The sequence below is a fragment of the Oncorhynchus tshawytscha genome, linkage group LG07, assembly GCF_018296145.1.
Source record: "Oncorhynchus tshawytscha isolate Ot180627B linkage group LG07, Otsh_v2.0, whole genome shotgun sequence".
NCBI lineage: Eukaryota > Metazoa > Chordata > Actinopteri > Salmoniformes > Salmonidae > Oncorhynchus > Oncorhynchus tshawytscha.
Window position 1 is genome coordinate 73,693,816 of NC_056435.1, and position 24,579 is coordinate 73,718,394.

The 24,579-nt window shown below is 44.8% G+C and overlaps 1 protein-coding gene and 1 long non-coding RNA gene across 14 annotated transcripts in view; both read right to left on the reverse strand.

The window, feature by feature from the left end:
- slmapa (sarcolemma associated protein a) overlaps positions 1–24,579 on the reverse strand; it is a 128,734-nt gene that overhangs the window by 68,782 nt on the left and 35,373 nt on the right. For 10 of the 13 annotated variants that reach the window (XM_042324954.1, XM_042324951.1, XM_042324952.1 and 7 more), the window contains exon 4: positions 12,679–12,715. In XM_042324954.1, coding sequence (XP_042180888.1) covers positions 12,679–12,715 — 37 coding nt within the window. Of the gene's footprint in view, positions 1–9,296; positions 9,782–12,678; positions 12,716–19,774; positions 19,795–20,164; positions 20,543–24,579 lie in introns of those variants that run through there. The other 3 variants (XM_042324958.1, XM_042324959.1, XM_042324956.1) reach the window with 3 other exon arrangements.
- LOC121846821 lies at positions 7,644–9,290 on the reverse strand. The gene is made up of 3 exons (XR_006083823.1): positions 8,700–9,290; positions 8,052–8,505; positions 7,644–7,760 (listed from the first exon to the last, which is right to left on the reverse strand). It is a non-coding gene; the product is annotated as an uncharacterized LOC121846821 (long non-coding RNA).

The window sequence follows — 24,579 nt, forward strand, 5'->3', positions numbered from 1 at the left end:
AGTTACCTGCACCAGTGAGCTTGGGACAGAGACACAGCTCTAGGTTATTTGCGCAAGGTATAAGCAGTAATCAGGCAGGCTTATTTTATATTTTCACTAGATCAGAGCATTTTTCCCCTTTCTTGCTGAGTGGTTATCGAAAGGGAGAGAGCTGGAAGGATTGAGGATCTATTGCCATACTCAATGGATGTAAAAACAGACTTTACATGCTGTTTGAGGTGAAGAAAACATTCATTTGAGAAGCTCCACAGCTCATTAATGGTGGTGCGTTAAGCCAATCAGATATACTATCAGATCTCCAAATAATCAGATTTATATGCCTACATTTGTGTGCAGACCAGGTACCCTGCAGGCCTACACTACAAAATGATGTGGACACCTGCTTGGTCAAACATCTCACTCCAAAATCATGGGCATTAATATGGAGTTGGTCCCCCTTTGCTGCTATAACAGCCTCCACTCTTCTGGGAAGGCTTTCCACTAGATGTTGGAACATTGCTGCTATAACAGCCTCCTCTCTTCTGGGAAGGCTTTCCACTAGATGTTGCGAGCATTGCTGCAGGGACTTGCTTCCATTCAGCCACAAGAGCATTAGTGAGGTCGGGCTCTGATATTGGGCATTAAGGCCTGGCTGGCAGTAGGCGTTCCAATTCATCCCAAAGGTGTTCGATGGGTGTTGTGGTCAGGGCTCTGTGCAGGCCAGTCAAGTTCTTCCACACCAATCTCGACAAACCATTTCTGTATGGACGTCACTTTGTGCATGGGGGCATTGTCATATTGAAACATGAAAAGGGCCAGTTGCCACAAAATTGGAAGCACAGAATAATCTATGTCATTGCATGCTGTAGGGTTAAGCATTCCCTTCACTGGAACAATGGTGCCTAGCCCGAACCATGAAAACAGCCCCAGACCATTATTCCACCTCCACCAAACTTAACAGTTGTCACTATGCATTGGGGCAGGTAGGGTAGTTCGAGCATTGGACTAGTAGCCGGAAGGTTGCAAGTTCAAAACCCCCGATCTGACAAGGTACAAATCTGTCATTCTGCCCCTGAACAGGCAGTTAACCCACTGTTCCTAGGCCGTCATTGAAAATAAGAATGTGTTCTTAACTGACTTGCCTAGTTAAATAAAGGTATAAAAAAATTGGCCAAATCAGTGTCCAAAAACACCGTTTTTTTAGGGCCATGCCCACCAGAAATGTCTGGGAAATTGCAGGTGCTTGGTGAAAGACTGGGGTAACATCTCACAGCAATAACTGGCAAATATCGTCCTGTCCACAAGTAGGAGATGCACTGCAGTACTTAATGCAGCTGATGGCCACACCAGATACTGATTGTTATTTTGATTTTGCCCCTCCCCCCTTTGTTCAGGGACGCATTATTCCATTTCTGTTGGTCACATGTCTGTGGAACCTGTTCAGTTTATGTCTCAGTTGTTGAATCTTGTTATATTCATACAAATATCTACACATGTTAAGTTTGTTGAAAATAAATGCAGGACTTTTTTGTTGTTGTTGCTGAGTTTAAATGTAATATAACACACTTACATATTCTGATGCCTTAGCAACCCATGCAACATGTCCTCCTAATAACAGCTACACTGCAGTCATCCACTATGTTACAGTCGCTTACTGTAACAATTGCATGTCCTGATCCTAATCTCTCAGAAGCAGTTCTGTAAAACACTAGTGAGAATCTCACAACATGAGGAGCCCCCCGTGTCCTTGGTTTGACGTCAATACTATTATTAATGTCATTCATAGATGCTACTGAATGCAAAGGGCAACAGAAACGACAATGGAAAGCAACAATTCCTCCAGCAGTCTTCAGCAACATAAATGAGCCAAAGATGGAGTTTCCTCCCCACTGAGGCTTCAATTTAATCCTTCACTTTAGCTTGGGTATCTACTAAACCCACATTCCCACTTCCATCTGTGGATAAAACAAATACATCCCGCAGTTTAACATTTCAACCAATTCATCTGGTTATTATATCTTTAACCTACTATTTCTTGCCAATTGAAAATGTTTTTTTTTCTCCATTTCTAACAGTCGTGCCAGCATGTCAAAGTCACACAGTTAGAAACATAACTTAAACTACAACAAGATAAAAAAATATTTCAGGCATTCACAGCTCACGTCTATTTTTGGTCTATTTTACTGTTAAATTAACCTTGCACCATACACAGATTACATTTTTGTATATGTGATATTATCTCAGGTGGGCTTAAAGGGTACAGTGGCACACAAAAAAACTCTACACAATGTAAGTGGCAATAAATATTTTTCAATATGATCAATACTAACTTTTCATAATATTGTAGCCTATCGTCTATATTTATACACCAAACCATCAGTTTGGAAATATTTTGAAAAGACTGCTATTCAGAATACCATAAATCTGTTGTTCCTAAATATAATAAAATAGGAGCACACCGGGCTTAGTAGGAGCTTCTGCTGAGCCCAGTGTGCTCCTTTTTATTATATATATATTTTTTAAAGTCAGTTAAGAACAAATTCTTATTTACAATGACAGCCTAGGAACAGTGGGTTAACTGCCTTGTTCAGGGGCAGAAAGACAGATTTTTACCTTGTCAGCTCGGGGATTCGATCTAGTAACCTTTCAGTTACTGGCCCAACACCCTAAGCCACCTGCCGCCCCTCTAACCGCTAGGCCACCTGCCATCCTATTGAGCCCAGCGTAATCAGCCGTGCCCCGGCCGAGCCCCGGCCGTGCCCCGGCCGAGCCCAGCGTGCTCCGATTTCACCATGAAGCCAATAGTGACTTTAAAACAAAGTTGAATGGCTGTAATTTGAGAAAACTGAGGATGGATCAACAACATTGTAGTTACTCCACAATACTAACCTAATTGACAGACTGAAAAGAAGGAAGCCTGTACAGAATAAAAAATATTTCAAACATGCATCCTGTTTGCAACAAGGCACTGAAGTGAAACTGCAACACATGTGGCAAAGATATTTATGTATTTCATTTATAAATACATTTGCACAAAAAAATATATATATATATGTTTTCACTTCATCATTATGGGGTATTGTGTGCGTACTCTGCCCCTTCCTGTATTCCCTGTTCAAACAACAACTAGTGGTGAGGTCCCTGGCGGAGTGGTGTCAGAGAAATAACCTCTCCCTCGACATCGACAAAACGAAGGAGTTGATCGTGGACTTCAGGAGACAGCAGAGGGAGAATGCCTCCATTCACATCAATGGGGCCGAAGTGGGAGGGTGAAAAGCGTCAAGTTCCTACGCATACACATCACTACAACTTGAAATGGTTCACCAACACAGACAGGGGCCGCCTCAGGTTCACCACACTAAGACTAAAACTTTTACAGATGCACCATTGAGAGCATCCTGTCAGGCTGCATCACCACCTGGTATGGCACCTGCACCGTCAGCATCCGCTGGGCTCTCCAGAGGGTGGCCCAATGTGAAACTGGGTGCACACCGCCTGCCCTCCAGGACATCTACAGCACCCAGTGTCAAAGGAAAGCAATCAACCACCCGAGCCACAGCCTGTTCACCCCGCTACCATCCAGACGGCGAGGTCAGTACAGGTACATCAAAGCTGGGACCGAGAGACTGAAAAACAGCTTCTATCTCAAGGCCATCAGACTGTTAAATAGCCACCACTAGCTGGCCTCCACACAGTATCCTGCCCTGAACTTTAGTCACCGTCACAAGCCGGCTACCACCCGGTTACTCAACCCTGCACTTTAGAGGCTGCTGCCCTGTGTACATAGTCATGGAATCACACTGGTCCCTTTAATAAGGGAACACGGGTCACTTTAATGTTTACATACTGTTTAAATCATTTGTATTGGTATTTACTGTATTTTAGTCAATGCCATCCTATTAAACTATTGCTGTACATATACACATTATATCCTACAGCATTTCCACACACACAACGGACTCAGAAGTTGCTCGACCTAATAGTTCTTTATTCCGTTAATTTCTCTTTTTTACATTCCTGTGTATTGTTAGATATTTACTGAACTGTCGGAAGCTAGGAACACAAGCATTCCGCAATAAACATATGCTAAATATATGTGTATGCAACCAAAAACATTTGATTTGTATCGATAGTTGAGAGAGAAAAAAATATATTTAATCCATTCTGAATTCAGGCTGTAACAACAAAATGTGGCATCAAGGGGTATGAATACTTCAAGGTACCGTATTACTGTGGATATGTTCAGGCATTGAGGACTATGAAGAGACCTTAACTTGCCTGGTTGAGTACAAACGTCTGTCAGTTGATCAAATAGACAGTTGACACGTTCATATTTTGAAATAGAACATTCTTTTCGTCTGAGCCAGGAAAGATCGTGTTGCTGTCCGTTTCTGGGCCAGCTTCATTATTTCTTAATAATATACATGAGAGGTGTTACGGCCCCAGTCTTACTACGTGACGTAACTGACGAGGTGTTACGGCCAGTCTTACCACGTGGCGTAACTGACGAGGTGTTACGGCCGTCAGTCTTGCCACGTGACGTAACTGACGAGGTGTTACGGCCACAGTCTTACCACGTGACGTAACTGACGAGGTGTTACGGCCGTCAGTCTTGCCACGTGACGTAACTGACGAGGTGTTACGGCCGTCAGTCTTACCACGTGACGTAACTGACGAGGTGTTACGGCCGTCAGTCTTACCACGTGACGTAACTGACGTCTTAAGTGTTACGGCCGTCAGTCTTGCCACGTGACGTAACTGACGAGGTGTTACGGCCCCAGTCTTACCACGTGACGTAACTGACGAGGTGTTACAGCCAGTCTTACTACGTGACGTAACTGATGAGGTGTTACGGCCCCAGTCTTACTACGTGACGTAACTGACGAGGTGTTACGGCCACAGTCTTACCACGTGACGTAACTGATGAGGTGTTACGGCCACAGTCTTACCACGTGACGTAACTGACGAAGTGTTACGGCCCCAGTCTTGCCACGTGACGTAACGAGGTGTAACAGTCTTACCACGTGACGTAACGATGAGGTGTTACGGCCACAGTCTTACCACGTGACGTAACTGACGAGGTGTTACGGCCCCAGTCTTACCACGTGACGCCCCAGTAACGTAACTGACGAGGTGTTACAGCCAGTCTTACTACGTGACGTAACTGATGAGGTGTTACGGCCCCAGTCTTACTACGTGACGTAACTGACGAGGTGTTACGGCCACAGTCTTACCACGTGACCTAACTGACGAGGTGTTACGGCCGTCAGTCTTACTACGTGACGTAACTGACGAGGTGTTACGGCCCCAGTCTTACCACGTGACCTAACTGACGAAGTGTTACGGCCACAGTCTTACTACGTGATGTCATAAAACCTGGTCAGTTACTAGTGTTTTACTACAGTGCCTTCGGAAAGTATTCAGACTTCTTGACTTGTCCATATTTTGTTACGCTCCAGCCTCATTCTAATATAGTTAAATAAATAAAAAAGGTGCCTTTGGGCTGTTATGTGCCTTTTACTGTGGAGTGGCTTCCATCTGGCCACTCTACAAAGAGATGGATTGATGCAGAGATGGTTGTCCTTCTGGGAGAACTTTAGAGCTTTGTCAGTTTGAACATCGGGTTCTTGGTCACCTCCTTGATAAAAGCCCTTCTCCCCAGATTTCCTAGACCAGGACAAACTCTGCAGTCTCTTAGTGGTTCAAAGTTCCTCCATTTAAGAATGGAGGTTACGGTGTTCTTGGGGATCTTCAATGCTGCAGACATCTTTTTGGTACCCTTCCCCAGATCTGTGCCTCGACGCAATCCTGTATCAGAGCTCTACGGACAATTCCTTTGACCTCATGGCTTGGTTTCTGCTCTGACATGCACTGTCAACTGTGGGACCTTATATAGACAGGTGTGTGCCTTTCCAAATAATTTCCAAATCAATTGAATTTACCACAGGTGGACTCCAAGTTGTAGAAACATCAAGGATGATCAATGGAAACAGGATCCAACTGAACTCAATTTCAAGTCTCAGAGCCAAGGGTCTGAATATGTATGTAAATAAGGTATGTTTATTTTAAATAGATCTTCAAAAAAATTCAAAAAACCTGTTTTTGCTTTGTCATTATGGGGTACTGTGTGTAAGATTGATCAAATGTTTTTATTTAATCCACTTTAGAATAAAGCTGTAATGTAACAAAATCTGGAAAAAGACAAGGGGTCTGAATACTTTCCGAAGGCACTGTAGATAAAGACGGACAGAACATACAATTTTCCAGGAACCATATTCCAAAAGCCTACACGGATGCAAGGATGAGTTTTCATGAACGTCTGATTGTACCCCTTACAAAAGGCTAAGGGCATGTGTGGCCCTCCACAACTACCTGTCCTCCACAGATGAAGCTCATGAGCAAAACGCAAGATACGTGCCTCCCGCTGTTGCTGACACACCCATCCCTTCTACCAACTACCAACCTGGAGAGTGGAGAGTTGTGGCAGGGGACAACAATCTCAGAGATTGCTTGTTAAAAGGACCTGTGGCTGGCACCTCTTCTCTACGTTATCAGTCTGTGGCTGGCACCTCTACGTTATCAGTCTGTGGCTGGCACCTCTTCTCTACGTTATCGGTCTGTGGCTGGCACCTCTCTACGTTATCGGTCTGTGGCTGACAGCTCTTCTCTACGTTATCGGTCTGTGGCTGACAGCTCTTCTCTACGTTATCAGTCTGTGGCTGGCACCTCTTCTCTACGTTATCAGTCTGTGGCTGACAGCTCTTCTCTACGTTATCAGTCTGTGGCTGGCACCTCTTCTCGTTATCAGTCTTGGCTGACAGTCTGTGGCTGGCACAGCTCTTCTCTACGTTATCAGTCTGTGGCTGACAGCTCTTCTCACGTTATCAGTCTGTGGCTGACAGCTCTTCTGGCTGACACGTTATCAGTCTGTGGCTGACAGCTCTTCTCTACGTTATCAGTCTGTGGCTGACAGCTCTTCTCTACGTTATCAGTCTGTGGCTGACAGCTCTTCTCTACGTTATCAGTCTGTGGCTGGCACCTCTTCTCTACGTTATCAGTCTGTGGCTGACAGCTCTTCTCTACGTTATCAGTCTGTGGCTGACAGCTCTTCTCTACGTTATCAGTCTGTGGCTGACAGCTCTTCTCTACGTTATCAGTCTGTGGCTGACAGCTCTTCTCTACGTTTCAGTCTGTGGCTGACAGTCGTTATCAGTCTGTGGCTGACAGCTCTTCTCTACGTTATCAGTCTGTGGCTGACAGCTCTTCTCTACGTTATCAGTCTGTGGCTGACAGCTCTTCTCTACGTTATCAGTCTGTGGCTGACAGCTCTTCTCTACGTTATCAGTCTGTGTTATCAGTCTGGCTGACAGCTCTTCTCTACGTTATCAGTCTGTGGCTGACAGCTCTTCTCGTTATCAGTCTGTGGCTTATCAGTCTCAGTCTGTGGCTGACAGCTCTTCTCTACGTTATCAGTCTGTGGCTGACAGCTCTTCTCTACGTTATCAGTCTGTGGCTGACAGCTCTTCTCTACGTTATCAGTCTGTGGCTGACAGCTCTTCTCTACGTTATCAGTCTGTGGCTGACAGCTCTTCTCTACGTTATCAGTCTGTGGCTGACAGCTCTTCTCTACGTTAGTCTGTGGCTGACAGCTCTTGGCTACGTTATCAGTCTGTGGCTGACAGCTCTTCTCTACGTTATCAGTCTGTGGCTGACAGCTCTTCTCTACGTTATCAGTCTGTGGCTGACAGCTCTTCTCTACGTTATCAGTCTGTGGCTGACAGCTCTTCTCTACGTTAGTCTGTGGCTGACAGCTCTTCTCTCGTTAGTCTGTGGCTGACAGCTCTTCTCTACGTTATCAGTCTGTGGCTGACAGCTCTTCTCTACGTTATCAGTCTGTGGCTGACAGCTCTTCTCTACGTTATCAGTCTGTGGCTGACAGCTCTTCTCTACGTTATCAGTCTGTGGCTGACAGCTCTTCTCTACGTTATCAGTCTGTGGCTGACAGCTCTTCCTCTACGTTATCAGTCTGTGGCTGACAGCTCTTCTCTACGTTATCAGTCTGTGGCTGACACCTCTTCTCTACGTTATCAGTCTGTGGCTGACAGCTCTTCTCTACGTTATCAGTCTGTGGCTCGCAGCTCTATGTTGTTATCAGCACCTGATGTTCAAATTTAATGCATTCAATCATCTTGTATTGCGAAGAAGAAGCCAACAGAGCTTTTTCAGCACACAAAAATACATCTTTATTCTGGCGTAAAATGCAATACACCATTGTCTGCTATGACCAGACACGTAAACAACAAACGTTGTTTACAAAAGTTTCAGTGTTGATACAAATATTTATGAGGACTAGAAATATTTTGGGAACAATAGTAAAACGGCATCTGACTCCTGAGATGTCTGAACAACAGAAGAAGTTGTTAATTTCACTGGGGTCCCAGTCGTTGGGACCATGTCCTCTTCTTGATGAAATGCAGTTGTTGATAGAATTCCTCGTCCATGAAATCAGCTATAAGTACCAGGGCCCTGTGGAGAGGAGGAGACATTAGGAGTGTCTGGAGAACCGTGTACATGGTGAGGAGAGGGGGGACAACAGAAGAGACAGGGGATCAGAAGAGAAATTATTTGTATTTATTTACCTCAGGGATAAGCTGGTGGCTCCGGACAACAGAAGAGAGATCTGGGATCAGAGTAGAGGGAAATTATTTGTATTTATTTACCTCAGGGATAAGCTGGTGGATCCGGTGCATGACGTTCTTCAGATTTTGAGATCTGTCTTCAAAATCATTTGCAATGTCTTTGCCAGTGATGTGTCAAGGGCCGAGTCTGCAGCTCTTTCCTCCCTTCTAACAGCCCTGCTACTGCTGCTCTGTGGCGTCACTGAGGAGCTCACAGCCCTGCTTCTACTGCTATGTGGAGTGGGTGAGGAGCTCACAGCCCTGCTGCTATTTGGAGTGGGTGAGGAGCTCACAGCCCTGCTAGCTGCTGCTATGTGGAGTGGGTGAGGAGCTCACAGCCCTGCTACTGCTGCTATGTGGAGTGGGTGAGGAGCTCACAGCCCTGATGCTGCTGCTATGTGGAGTGGGTGAGGAGCTCACAGCCCTGCTACTGCTGCTATGTGGAGTGGGTGAGGAGCTCACAGCCCTGATGCTGCTGCTATGTGGAGTGGGTGAGGAGCTCACAGCCCTGCTACTACTGCTATGTGGAGTGAGTGAGGAGCTCACAGCCCTGCTTCTACTGCTGCTACTGCTCTGTGGAGTGGGTGAGGAGCAAGCCAGTGGAATAGGTCTTGGAGACGGGCCCAGGATATTACTTACCAGGTCCCACATGGAGATTGTTTCCAATTCTGCACTGCAGCTCAGTGTGGGAGATGGACTTGGGGACAGTTGAACAGGCAGTGCTGGTAGTGCTTGGGGGGCAGAAAACAAAACCAGGTGTGGTCTCCATTCACCTGTTTGTACCTTGAAAAATAAAAGGTAGAGGGCTATTTATTACACATATGCAAACCGATCAATGAACATGAAATATCATCAACTGAGACGACAATAGACCATATAATTTTGCAACCGTTGGAGCAGAGTTGAGAATAATAGCTTGGCCAGGTCTACTCAACTCTGCTCAAACGGTTGCAACATTTTGACTAGCTGGACCTTGAAACCAAACTTCGACTTTAGTGTAACCAACGTGGGAAGCTTATGATTCTTTCTGACAGAATGTTTGATCAAAAGTTGTAAAGATCTTTAGGTTAATTTGGTTGCTTGCTCTGCACGAGTATCCTGCTAGGCGAGCTAGCCTGCATAGTAGCTAGAGCTAGCTATATTTAGACTAAAATAGAAAATACAACCTACCCCAATCCTTAGATGAAGATTGCATGCTGCTTTCAGTCTTCCCATGCTTCACGTGCTGAACAAGACAGCAGCAACATTTCTGAAGTAGTCTTTCCACTGGTATCTTCACTGAGGCACTTGTTTCTTTTCTTGCCTCGACGAACTGTTTGCGAAACCTACAACCCTTCTTTGAACAAGTGGTTGGGTCAGACTCCAGCGCCTCTGCGATTTCCCTCCATGAATTGGAGGGGTGTCCACATAAAAATTGTCTGTCTTTGGGTGCAACACTCACTACAGAGCACCTAACTGCCTCTGGAAGCAACCTCCGCACAAGAACTGTTCGTCGGGAGCTTCATGAAATTGGTTTCTAGTGGTGTGGGGGCTGTGCTTTGGCAAAGTGGGTGGGGTTATATCCTTCCTGTTTGGCCCTGTCCGGGGGTGTCCTCGGATGGGGCCACAGTGTCTCCTGACCCCTCCTGTCTCAGCCTCCAGTATTTATGCTGCAGTAGTTAATGTGTCAGGGGGCTAGGGTCAGTTTGTTATATCTGGAGTACCTCTCTTGTCCTATTCGGTGTCCTGTGTGAGTTCTCTAATTCTCTTTCTCTCTCTCTCTCGGAGGAGGACCTGAGCCCTAGGACCATGCCCCAGGACTACCTGACATGATGAGGACTGGCCACCCCACATATGCTCTCTCTAATTCTCTTTCTCTCTCTCGGAGGACCTGAGCCCTAGGACCATGCCCCAGGACTACCTGACATGACTGCTTGCTGTCCCCAGTCCACCTGACCGTGCTGCTGCTCCAGTTTCAACTGTTCTGCCTTATTATTATTATTATTATTATTATACGACCATGCTGGTCATTTATGAACATTTGAACATCTTGGCCATGTTCTGTTATAATCTCCACCCGGCACAGCCAGAAGAGGACTGGCCACCCCACATAGCCTGGTTCCTCTCTAGGTTTCTTCCTAGGTTTTGGCCTTTCTAGGGAGTTTTTCCTAGCCACCGTGCTTCTACACCTGCATTGCTTGCTGTTTGGGGTTTTAGGCTGGGTTTCTGTACAGCACTTTGAGATATCAGCTGATGTACAAAGGGCTATATAAATACATTTGATTTGTTTCCACGGCCGAGCAGCCGCACACAAGGCTAACACCATGCGCAATGCCAAACACTGGCTGGAATTGTGTAAAGCTCGCCGCCATTGGACCCTGGAGCAGTGGAAATGTGTTCTCTGGAGTGATGAATCACGCTTCACCATCTGGCAGTCCGACAAACAAATATGGGATTGCCGGATGCCAGGAGAACGCTACCTGCCGAATGCATAGTGCTAACTGTAAAGTTTGGTGGAGGAGGAATAATGGTCTGAGGCTATTTTTCCATGGCTGGGGCTAGGCCCCTTAGTTCCAGTGAAGGGAAATCTTAACGCTACAGCATAAAATGACATTCTAGATGATTCTGTACTGACAACTGTGTGGCAACAGTTTGGGCAAGGCCCTTGCCTGTTTCAGCATGACAATGCCCCCGTGCACAATGCGAGGTCCATACAGAAATGTTTTGTTGAGATTGTGGATGAATTGAAATGACGACTGCGAGCCAGACCTCACTAACGCTCGTAACTGAATGGAAGCAATTCCCCACAGCAATGATCCAACATCCAGTGGAAAGTCTTCCCAGAAGAGTGGAGGCTGTTATAGCAGCAATGATCCAACATCTAGTGGAAAGTCTTCCCAGAAGAGTGGAGGCTGTTGTAGCAGTAATGTTAATGCTGATGATTTTGGAATGAGGTGTTCAGATGTGAATGAGCAGATGTGCATATTAGAGGTCGACCGATAATGATTTTTCATACTGATTATTGGAGGACCAAAAAAAGCTGATATTAATTAAAAGCGGACAATTTCACACATACATAATGCTTGAAGCATTGCAAAGAGCTGCTGGCAAACGCAGTAAAGTACTGTTTGAATGAATGCTTACGAGCCTGCTGCTGCCTACCACCGCTCAGTCAGACTGCTCTATCAATTATCAAACCATAGACTTCATTATAATATAATACACACACAGAAATACAAACCTTTGGTCATTAATATGGTCAAAACCGGAAACTATCATTTCGAAAACAATACGTTTATTCTTTCAGTGAAATACGGAACAGTTCCATATTTTATCTCAAGTTATGTCATAATGACGTAAAATTCTGGCAAATTAGTTTGCAACGAGCCAGGCGGCCCAAACTGTTGCATATACCCTGACTCTGCGTGCAATGAACGCAAGAGAAGTGACAATTTCCCTAGTTTAATACTGCCTGCTAACATCAATTTCTTTTAACTAAATGTGCAGGTTTAAAATATATACTTCTGTGTATTGATTTAAAGAAAGACGTTGATGTTTATGGTTAGGTACACATTGGTGCAACGACAGTGCTTTTTTTCCGCGAATGCGCTTGTTAAATCCCCCGTTTGGAGAAGTAGGCTGTGATTAACAGGCATCGCATCGATTATATGCAACACAGGACACACTAGATGAACTAGTAATATCAACCATGTGTAGTTGAGTTTTTTAAAAATATTTATAAGATAAGTTTAATGCTAGCTAGCACCTTACCTTGGCTCCTTGCTGCACTCACATTTCAGGTAGTCAGCCTGCCACGCAGTCTCCTCGTGGAGTGCAATCGGCCCTAATTAAATCGGCCATTCCGATTAATTGGTCGACCTCTAGTGCATATACTATTGACTATGTAGTGTATGAGCATGAACGGTTTTAGATGGGAAGCATGCCACAACCTGAACCTCTCACCCCAATTTGAACCCTAATTGCAACCCCTGAGGTTAAAATAACAGCACTCCCCCACAGAAGAATGCATTGCAACCCTTACCTTATCAACAGGAAGTGGTAACGGTGCTTGGATGACACTGTGGAGAAGACAGAGGTCAGGAGTCAGAGTTCAGTTCATACAACAGTCAATAAATAGTTAAACTATTTAAAAATGTTGACAGTCCAATGGAAGAACAGGTAAATAGAGCAGGAAGTCATTGACCTCTGTGCTGTTAATGATTGACAGAGGTCAACACAGTAACAGTGTGCATTAGGTTTGGGCTATATACTGTTTATACTGTAGGCAGGGTTATTTCGAAATACAGACGGTACAACTTTCAATCGCGTTTAAATAAAATAAATAGTATATATTTTGGCCTCATGGGGGCTGGGTGGGGGTCCGTGTTACGCCACTGCTTATAACTACAAGAAATCTAAGATGTGTCAAATAAATGATGTCCAGCTCAGGAGTCCAGCTATACATTTGGTTTGCTAACTTGCTAGCTAAGTGGCTAAGTGGCTAAATGTCAAGATCAAACTTCAATGGTTACAGCAGAGACATTCCATCCCTTCCTGGATCAAGATCCCTGTTGCCTAAAGTGTTATGTGCGTAATTGTGTGAACCTCCGGTAATACGGCATAGTAGAGGTCTACGCAGGACTGATTTCCTTACCCCATTCCCGGAGCTATCCATAATGCACCCCGCCTGCACCCGCTGGGCTGTGTCGGACTCCCGCCCACTAGCGCATGAACTGGCCCCAAACCCAACCACAGTCCCGCTATGTTATTTTTGGCGCATGTGACAAAGCTCACTTTTCCCAGCAATGTTGCGCCATAAAGGCAATATCAAATTCGCAAAAATAACTCAAGAAATATAGATTCAATTACCAGAGATTCTCACGTGGCCCATTATATTAAGCCATCTGTATTACTGGGCTACATCAGCCAATGCGTATACCTAGGATAGGTCTAATGGAAAACAAAGCAGAAGGATCCGTTTACAAATAATCTGTGGGACAACAGAAATATTCTCATCTCAGGTCGTCCGTCTGACCGCCTGCTCCTCACAGCATGAGAAATGAATCTGTGTCGGGACCAGTGGAAATGCAGCCCTCTACTGTATACACCTCGGTACAGAAACACTATGAAAATCTGGATACCGCCAACCCTAAGGCGTACGTGTGGGTATTGTGGGTGCAGTGTCAGTGACCGCAGCGCACAGCCTAGTACAGCAGCACTCAGGGACTATTTGGCTATTAGTTTACACAAATTTCCTAGAAGGCAAAGTTCCGGATGGACACCGATTCATTGGTGTAGAACCCCCCCCCCCAATCACGACCCCTAAACTCTTCACACTCCTTGCTGGCGGAGGACATATAGCATGTTAAAGCTCAGTAACTATAAATAGTTCTAAGGTCTGTCAGTGAACGACATGAGGACAAACGCCGTGCACTAAATACAATATTGAATCCATTCTACTGTTACAACTTCAACAGCAATAAGTTGAAAGCCTGAGTTTTTTATACCAAATTGAAGTACCAGCGGTACGTATTGGGTCTGGATTCAGACAGTGGCTCGCCAGTTGAGTATGTCTGGCCTAGTGACTCACGAGAAAATAATTAATTCATCCTAGGGCTGTTCGACAAAAGAATATCGGTTGACCAATCGATTGGTCTAAATGTGAAAAAATAATAAAATAAAGAGTATTTTTCCATATAGAGACAGCCTGTTTGAATAAAATCAACTATATGTTCGCTACTGAGCTTGTCTGATGCTTTAAGCACTGTGATTAAAATTGAAGACACGAATGACTAAAAAGGAGGGTGCCAGAAATCAGTATAGCCTAGCCACAAGAAGAAGAAAAAAAAGAAAAAAAATTCCACCAGCTGCTGTTAGCGTTCGGCAACCTTATCCAGTGCCAAGTTCTCCTACCATTTTTACTGATCTGCATGCCAGTTAGGATTTTTATATGGACATTTTCATTGAACAGTTTCATGTCTAATAAAGTCCTTAAAATAAATGTGGTTACTAAAAATTCTAAATTAAAATTACACAAATCTAAAAGTAACTATTGCCAATACGTAAAAATAGCCTACAATAAAAGCCAACAAATAAAAACATTGCAGCCTGCAGGTAGATAAAAATAAATATCCTATAAAATCACATTGGCTACTCTGCACGGAATTTGGAAACATTGTATCAACTATTAACTTGGTCCAGCCCAATCGTGCTAGCAAACATGCAACATTGTATAAGTGAGTCAAGACAATATTAAAATAGTATCAAATCCCCAAATGGGAATAGTTACAGGCCTAGATTTATAGGCCAACATTTGCGCTCAGGCCAGGTAGACTAGTCCTACTTCTATACTGACAGGAGCGGCTCCACACAAGTGACAAATCATAAAAATATAATTAAAACAAACGGTTGTGCGCTCTGCAAACAACATGTCCACTCTTACGACAAGACTGTAATAATATATTGAATGCGTTAACAAAAATGAACGTAACCAAACATTGTAGATTCTAAAACGGTAATAAAAACAGTGAAATGGACAACCACCCCCGCTGCCTCTAAATGGATTCGTCCACTCAGACAGGTGTGAATCAGACATTCCTCTCATGTGCCATATTAATATTATTCATTTTAGATATATTTGCCATTGCTCGACTATAAAAACGTTGGGTCGACCATAAAAACGTTGGGTCGACCATCAGCCAATCGACCAAACCATTGACCAGTCAACTAAAAAAAATGGGGTCATTTAATGCAACACTTGATTCAAATACAGTTCACCACACCACTCGGCATTCTCTCTGGTCATATAGACTATGGATTAGGATGGAGATTAGAATAAAGCAGGCGTCTGGGTCACCTTGGGACCGTGCCATGTACCGAGTAGAGAACCAGGCGTCTGGGTCACCTTGGGACCGTGCCATGTACCGAGTGGAGAACCAGGCGTCTGGGTCACCTTGGGACCGTGCCATGTACCGAGTGGAGAACCAGGCGCCTGGGTCACCTTGGGACCGTGCCATGTACCGAGTGGAGAACCAGGCGTCTGGGTCACCTTGGGACCGTGCCATGTACCGAGTGGAGAACCAGGCGTCTGGGTCACCTTGGGACCGTGCCATGTACCGAGTAGAGAACCAGGCGTCTGTCACCTTGGGACCGTGCCATGTACCGAGTAGAGAACCAGGTGTCTGTCACCTTGGGACCGTGCCATGTACCGAGTAGAGAACCAGGTGTCTGGGTCACCTTGGGACCGTGCATGCAGCCATGTTCTGAGTGTAACTGAGCCTATTAGAAAGATGACATGGTTTCCTGCTCCTCAAACGTATGTACTACTGTGGAACTTACATCATCCACAGAGGACAAAAGCTCTACAGTACACACACACACCAAAACACATCTTAAATAGAGACAAACACTCCATTATGTAAACACACTATTGATGCTGTTCTTACTCCACACACACACCATCAACTGTAGTGTATACCACACTGCCTGCCTCAACCGACAAGGAGCAGGCAGAGGCCTCAACACTAGTGGCAGAGAGAATGACAATGAGCTCTACTACTGACTAAGCTAGTTGTGCAACGCTCCATCACAGTCTGTTTATAATCAAGGTCTAACTATAGGCCCTAAATCTGTTCGAGGTCAGGCTGCTGTGACATGGCAAATAAACTATAACGCTGTACACAGGATGCTGTTCAAATCAAACCTTTTATATTTGTCACATGCTTTTGTAAAACAGGTATAGACAAATAGTGATACGATTAAATACAGAGAGCACCACCAGCTAATACCGTGGCTATATACAGAGAGCACCACCAGCTAATACCGTGGCTATATACAGAGAGCACCACCAGCTAATAACGTGGCCATATACAGAGAGCACCACCAGCTAATACCGTGGCTATATACAGAGAGCACCACCAGCTAATACCGTGGCTATATACAGAGAGCACCACCAGCTAATACCGTGGCTATATACAGAGAGCACCACCAGCTAATAACATGGCTATATACAGAGAGCACCACCAGCTAATAACGTGGCCATATACAGAGAGCACCACCAGCTAATAACGTGCCTAGATACAGAGAGCACCACCAGCTAATAACAGCTTGCTTTCCTGTAGTCCGCCATCATCTTCTTTGTCTTGCAGACATTAAGGGAGAAGATGGTCTAGCAGCAGTATACTGTAGGTAGGGAGTAAAGCACCGTGAGCGTGAAAGCGTGTGGCATCAGTATGCATGTACGCACATTATGCGTGTGGGGGTTTGTAGTGTGTGTAAGTATCAGTATGTGTGAGTAAAGAGCTGTGTGTGTGTGTGTATATTTATATAAATAAAAGTCAGTGAGGGAGTTCGTAACAAAAGAAGGAAAGGGTCAATGCAGGTAGTCTGGGTCCATTTAGCAGACTTATGGCGTGGGGATAGCGGTTCAGGGTCCGGTTTGTTTTTATTTAATTACCATAGTGAATTATCGTTATGTTTGTTAATGTGTATATTAATCCCATAAGGGATGGGTTGCCTATTGGCTATTTGACCATTTATTTAAATTAATTTGGTACCGCTTGCCGTGTGGAAGCAGAGAGAACAGTCTAACAATATTTTGTCCCTTCCTCTGACACCACCTGGTAGAGGTCCTAGACAGCTGAATCTCAGCCCCAGTGACCTACTGGGCAGTACTCCACACCCACTCTTGAAGCTCTCAACTCGCTTTCCTGTAGTCCACCATCTTCTTTGTCTTGCTGACATTAAGGGAGAAGTTGGTCTAGCACCAGTATACTGTAGGTAGGGGTAAAGGATAGATAGACAGTAGCACCAGTATACTGTAGGTAGGGGTAAAGGATAGATAGACAGTAGCACCAGTATACTGTAGGTAGGGGTAAAGGATAGATAGACAGTAGCACCAGTATACTGTAGGTAGGGGTAAAGGATAGATAGACAGTAGCACCAGTATACTGTAGGTAGGGGTAAAGGATAGATAGACAGTAGCACCAGTATACTGTAGGTAGGGGTAAAGGATAGATAGACAGTAGCACCAGTATAATGTAGGTAGGGGTAAAGGATAGATAGACAGTAGCACCAGTATACTGTAGGTAGGGGTAAAGGATAGATAGACAGTAGCACCAGTATACTGTAGGTAGGGGTAAAGGGACCAGATAACAGGATAGATAATGCCAGGTCTCCGACCTCCCTGTCGACCTCCCTCCCGACCTCCCTGTCGACCTCCCTCCCGACCTCCCTGTCGGCTGCCTGACGGCCGGTGATCATTCCTACCACCATTATGTCAAACTTGGTGTTGGAGTCCTGCGCAGCCACGCAGTCGTGGGTGAACAGGGGTACAGGAAGGGACTAAGCACACACCCCTGATGGGCCCCCATGTTGAGGATGAGCATGGCGAATGCATTGTTGCCTACCATTATCACCTGGAGGTGGCACGTCAGGAAGTCCAGGATCCAGTTGCAGGGGGGAGGTGTTTAGTCCCAGGGTCCTGAGCTGGGTGATTAACTTGGAGGGCACTATGGTGTTGAATACTGAGCTGTAGTCAATGAACAGCACTCTCATTTTCTTCCTCTTGTCCAGGTCAGAGAGGGCAGTGTGGAGTTCAATAAATATTGTGTCATCTGTGGATCTGTTCGGACGGTAGGCGAATTGCAGTAGGTCCAGGGTGTCTGGGATGATGGTGTTGATGTGAGCCATGGCCAGCCTTTTAAAGCATTTCATGGAGCGAAATCAGCTGTCCGTAACAGCTGGTACTTTCATGCATGGTTCAGCGTTGCTTGCCTCAGCTCGTCAGGTAGGTTCGCGTCGCTCGGCAGATCGTGGCTGGGTTTCCTTTTGCAATCCGCGATAGCTTGCAAGAACTGCCACATCCGTTGACCGTCAGAGTCAGTGTCGTAGGGTTCAATGTTAGTCCTGTGTTGACGCCTTGATGGCTCGGCGGAAGTCGTATAGGATTTCTTATAAGCGTCCAGATTAGTGTCCCGCCATTTTGAAAGCGTCAGCTCTAGCCTGCATGGCATGTGCTTACGGTCACTGAGGGGACGTTGTCGCTGCACTAAGTAATTCTCTTTTTTGCGTCTGCTGAATACTTCCCACCTAGTTCTATACTGCAACTCAGGAGGAACGAGCCATGAGCTAAGAACCGGGAAACACCGATTTAGACTACTAGAACATATTGTATGACAGTATATACACACACAAACTCAGTTTAAATGGGAATGATTTGATATTGATTCGTCTCCAGTAACTGAGTACTGATGTTCAACCGTTGACTAGTTTAACTGCCAGTATCAAATGTCTGCCAGTGTTGGACGTTAAAGCCGGCCTCCAGACTTGGCCCGGGACACACTGATAATGTCTGTGACACTGTGTGATTGTGTATCAGCTGATGTGACATTGTACAGCCTCTTTGGCTGATGTTTAGAGAACATTTGGTGCCGTCTTGATTTAATATATAGACACAATGCCTTGTCAGAGGACACCCATTAGACATTCTCTCTGCTTCCAAGTCGCCCTGTTACAACTTGTAATTAGAACTAAATTATTTATGATAGAGAAGCGCAGTCACAGATATAGTCTTTTGTTCACCTGAAAATCCCCTTTAAACACCCTAACCTTTTAAGTGTTTCACAAGCTCCATGACAACCCAGAACACTTCCTCCCCATTTCCTAGATCAAATCAGGTTCATGATTTGCATGAATAAAATATGGTGTCTGGCAAGTGGCACAAACAATTTAGCCTAAATAAATGCGATGACTGGCAAGTGGCACAAACAATGAAACCTCTAAAAGAAACGGTTAAGTTTCCATCATGACCCCGTTATAGAATCCCAACTGTAGACATAATCTTCATCTGTTTATGAAGCTCCTCTTTCCAGACGCTTTTCACGCCTGAAATCTAACTCCACTGTAAGACAGATGTTTACCATCGTGATAATATACAAATTTAAAAAAAGACTAAATAGGATTGATTTTGCTCCTTTAAAATACCTTTATTTTTATGTATTTGTAATAATTGTCAAAAGGAACAAGATTGTTGTGAAAGTTCAACTTTCCCCTCCCTATCCTGCCAACAGTTGGTTCACCTTTACATTGCATGGGTATCTCACGCTATTAAACTAGCCCATTGCCCTAGTCAGACTTACCTGGCCGCTTACCGGTATTGTGCTATACTCCACAGCGCGCTAACAGGTTTCACTCTAGTTCTGTGTTGTACCGGTGCTGGCACAGAGTCAAAACATACATGACCTAACACTACCCTCCAGTGTGCTAACAGGTTTCATTCCAGTTCTAACTGGGCTGTACCGGTGCTGGCACAGAGTCAAAACAGACAGACAAAACCTACAGGCTCATTGTGATAACAGTGACTCTGCTGTAGTCTACTGCTCTACTTTACAGTCTACTACATGCTGCTGGAAAAACAGCACCCGGACTTCCTTCCTAGTCATTTCAGGTACACTAATCTGTCTCAAACTTAGTCTACACATGAACAAAAAGGTATTGACTTGCAAGCACTGATACACACGGCAGGTTACCTGATAAGCACTTGGCTTCACGCAACCAAGTAAGCTCCAACCACAATAAGTAGACAGATCGTCTCGACCAGTCAGTAATATCCCCGTTGGTTGATCAACGAGGATCTTCAGTTCAGTTCCGCCGTTCTCTCAAAGCAAGAGAACACTACTTCTGTATTTTCAAAACCAGCCTGTCACAATCACGCACACAGCACTGCAGGAACAACCTCCCCACTGTACCTGCCCCTCCCAGGTGGAAGAGTCAAAGAGCGCCCATACACGGATTGTCCCTCAACATTTTACTGCCCATCTGCTAAGCTAACTGCAAATGATAAGGATGCATCCCTTGTGATGTTCATAAAGAGAGAGAGAGAGATGACGTAAAACTGGAGCAGGACAATAGCAGTTGGACCCGTGTCTGGCCTTGTGGCCCACAAAACACCGTGTTTACATAAACCAGTACAGGTATAACACGGTTCTCTACAGGTGCACAACAGGACACAGGTTGGACGGCATTCCATTTGACAAACCCAGTGACAGGTGAGTCCCATGCAAATAGAACATCTGGCTGTCCGGACAATGGAAATACATTTCAGAGGAACGAACAAGAATGCACTTTTAATCCTGACTTAAAGTGATTTAGAGCTTTTGTCAAATTTCAGGACAGTAGTTTTGAAAAGTGCTCACATGCCAAAATGGGTATGAAAAATGTACTGTTTCTCCTGTGTGTGTGTGTGTGTGTAATGTCATGCAAAAACTAATGTTATTGTGTTACGTAACCGCCCGATTCTAAAATTGAGAAACACAACTTAATCTTTCCATCTACACACCCCATAATGACAAAGCAAAAACCGGTTGACATTGTTGCGTTTTTTTTTTTAAGACACAGAAATAACTTATTAACATACAGTTGAAGTCAGAAGTTTACATACACTTCGGTTGGAGTCATTAAAAATCATTTTCAAACCACTCCACAAATTCCTTGGTAACAAAGTATAGTTTTGGCAAGTCGGTTAGGACATCTACTTTGTGTATGACACAAGTCATTTTTCCAACAATTGTTTACAGACTGATTATTTCACTATATCACAATTCCAGTGGGTCAGAAGTTTACATACACCAAGTTGACTGTGCCTTTAAACAGCTTGGAAAATTCCAGAAAATTATGTCTTGGCTTTAGAAGCTTCTGATAGGCTAATTGACATAATTTGAGTCAATTGGAGGTGTACCTGTGGATGAATTTCAAGGCATACCTTCAAACTCAGTGTCTCTTTGCTTGACATCATGGGAAAATCTAAATTAATCAGCCAAGACGTTAGAAAAAAACATTGTAGACCTCCACAAGTCTGGTTCATCCTTGGTAGCAATTTCCAATTCCCAAACACCTGAAGTTTCCACGTTAATCTGTACAAACAACAGTATGCAGTATAAACACCATGGGACCACACAGCCATCATACCGCTCAGAAAGGAGACGCGTTCTGTCTCCTAGAGATGAACGTACTTCGGTGCGAAAAGTGCAAATCAATCCCAGAACAGCAGCAAAAGACCTTGTGAAGATGGAGGAAACAGGTGCAAAAGTATCTACAGTAAATCGAGTCCTTTATTTATTTCACCTTTATTTAACTAGGTAGGCAAGTTGAGAACAAGTTCTCATTTACAATTGCGACCTGGCCAAGATAAAGCAAAGCAGTTCGACACAAACACCACAGAGTTACACATGGAGTAAAACAAATATACAGTCAATAATACAGTATAAACAAGTCTATATACAATGTGAGCAAATGAGGTGAGAAGGGAGGTAAAGGCAAAAAAAAGGCCATGTTGGCAAAGTAAATACAATATAGCAAGTAAAACACTGGAATGGTAGATTTGCAATGGAAGAATGTGCAAAGTAGAAATAAAAATAATGGGGTGCAAAGGAGCAAAATAAATAAATTAAATACAGTAGGGAAAGAGGTAGTTGTTTGGGCTAAATTATAGGTGGGCTATGTACAGGTGCAGTAATCTGTGAGCTGCTCTGACAGTTGGTACTTAAAGCTAGTGAGGGAGATAAGTGTTTCCAGTTTCAGAGATATTTGTAGTTCGTTCCAGTCATTGGCAGCAGAGAACTGGAAGGAGAGGCGGCCAAAGAAAGAATTGGTTTTGGGGGTGACTAGAGAGATATACCTGCTGGAGCGTGTGCTACATTTGGGAGATGCTATGGTGACCAGCGAGCTGAGATAAGGGGGAACTTTACCTAGCAGGGTCTTGTAGATGACATGGAGCCAGTGGGTTTGGCGACGAGTATGAAGCGAGGGCCAGCCAACGAGAGCGTACAGGTCGCAATGGTGGGTAGTATATGGGGCTTTGGTGACAAAACGGATTGCACTGTGATAGACTGCATCCAATTTGTTGAGTAGGGTATTGGAGGCTATTTTGTAAATGACATCACCAAAGTCGAGGATCGGTAGGATGGTCAGTTTTACAAGGGTATGTTTGGCAGCATGAGTGAAGGATGCTTTGTTGCGAAATAGGAAGCCAATTCTAGATTTAACTTTGGATTGGAGATGTTTGATATGGGTCTGGAAGGAGAGTTTACAGTCTAACCAGACACCTAAGTATTTGTAATTGTCCACGTATTCTAAGTCAGAGCCGTCCAGAGTAGTGATGTTGGACAGGCGGGTTGGTGCAGGTAGCGATCGGTTGAAGAGCATGCATTTAGTTTTACTTGTATTTAAGAGCAATTGGAGGCCACGGAAGGAGAGTTATGGAATTGAAGCTTGCCTGGAGGGTTGTTAACAGTGTCCAAAGAAGGGCCGGAAGTATACAGAATGGTGTTGTCTGCGTAGAGGTGGATCAGAGACTCACCAGCAGCAAGAGCGACCTCATTGATGTATACAGAGAAGAGAGTCGGTCCAAGAATTGAACCCTGTGGCACCCCCATAGACTGCCAGAGGTCCGGAGAGCAGACCCTCCGATTTGACACACTGAACTCTCAGAGAAGTAGTTGGTGAACCAGGCGAGGCAATCATTTGAGAAACCAAGGCTGTCGTGTCTGCCGATGAGGATGTGGTGATTGACAGAGTCGAAAGCCTTGGCCAGATCAATGAATACAGCTGCACAGTAATGTTTCTTATCGATGGCGGTTAAGATATCGTTTAGGACCTTGAGCGTGGCTGAGGTGCACCCATGACCAGCTCTGGAACCAGATTGCATAGCGGAGAAGGTATGGTGGGATTCGAAATGGTCGGTAATCTGTTTGTTGACTTGGCTTTCGAAGACCTTAGAAAGGCAGGGTAGGATAGATATAGGTCTGTAGCAGTTTGGGTCAAGAGTGTCCCCCCTTTGAAGAGGGGGATGACCGCAGCAGCTTTCCAATCTTTGGGAATCTCAGATGATACAAAAGAGGTTGAACAGGCTATTAATAGGGGTGGCAACAATTTCGGCAGATCATTTTAGAAAGAAAGGGTCCAGATTGTCTAGCCCGGCTGATTTGTAGGGGTCCAGATTTTGCAGCTCTTTCAGAACATCAGCTGAACGGATTTGGGAGAAGGAGAAATGGGGAAGGCTTGGGCGAGTTGCTGTTGGGGGTGCAGTACTGTTGACCAGGGTAGGAGTAGCCAGGTGGAAAGCATGGCCAGCCGTAGAAAAATGCTTATTGAAATTCTCAATTATGGTGGATTTATCAGTGGTGACAGTGTTTCCTATCTTCAGTGCAGTGGGCAGCTGGGAGGAGGTGTTCTTATTCTCCATGGACTTTACAGTGTCCCAGAACTTTTTTGAGTTTGTGTTGCAGGAAGCAAATTTCTGCTTGAAAAAGCTAGCCTTGGCTTTTCTAACTGCCTGTTTATAATGGTTTCTAGCTTCCCTGAACAGCTGCATATCACGGGGGCTGTTCGATGCTAATGCAGAACGCCATAGGATGTTTTTGTGTTGGTTAAGGGCAGTCAGGTCTGGGGAGAACCAAGGGCAATATCTGTTCCTGGTTCTAAATTTCTTGAATGGGCATGTTTATTTAAGATGGTTAGGAAGGCATTTTTAAAGAATATCCAGGCATCCTCTGACGGGATGAGATCAATATCCTTCCAGGATACCCCGGCCTGGTCGATTAGAAAGGCCTGCTCGCTGAAGTGTTTCAGGGAGCGTTTTACAGTGATGAGTGGAGGTCGTTTGACCGCTGACCCATTACCCATTACCCATTACGGATGCAGGCAATGAGGCAGTGATGGCTGAGATCTTGGTTGAATACAGCAGGTGTATTTAGAGGGCAAGTTGGTTAGGATGATATCTATGAGGGTGCCCGTGTTTAAGGCTTTGGGGAGGTACCTGGTAGGTTCATTGATAATTTGTGTGAGATTGAGGGCATCAAGTTTAGATTGTAGGATGGCTGGGATGTTAAGCATGTTCCAGTTTAGGTCGCCTAGCAGCACGAACTCTGAAGATAGATGGGGGGCA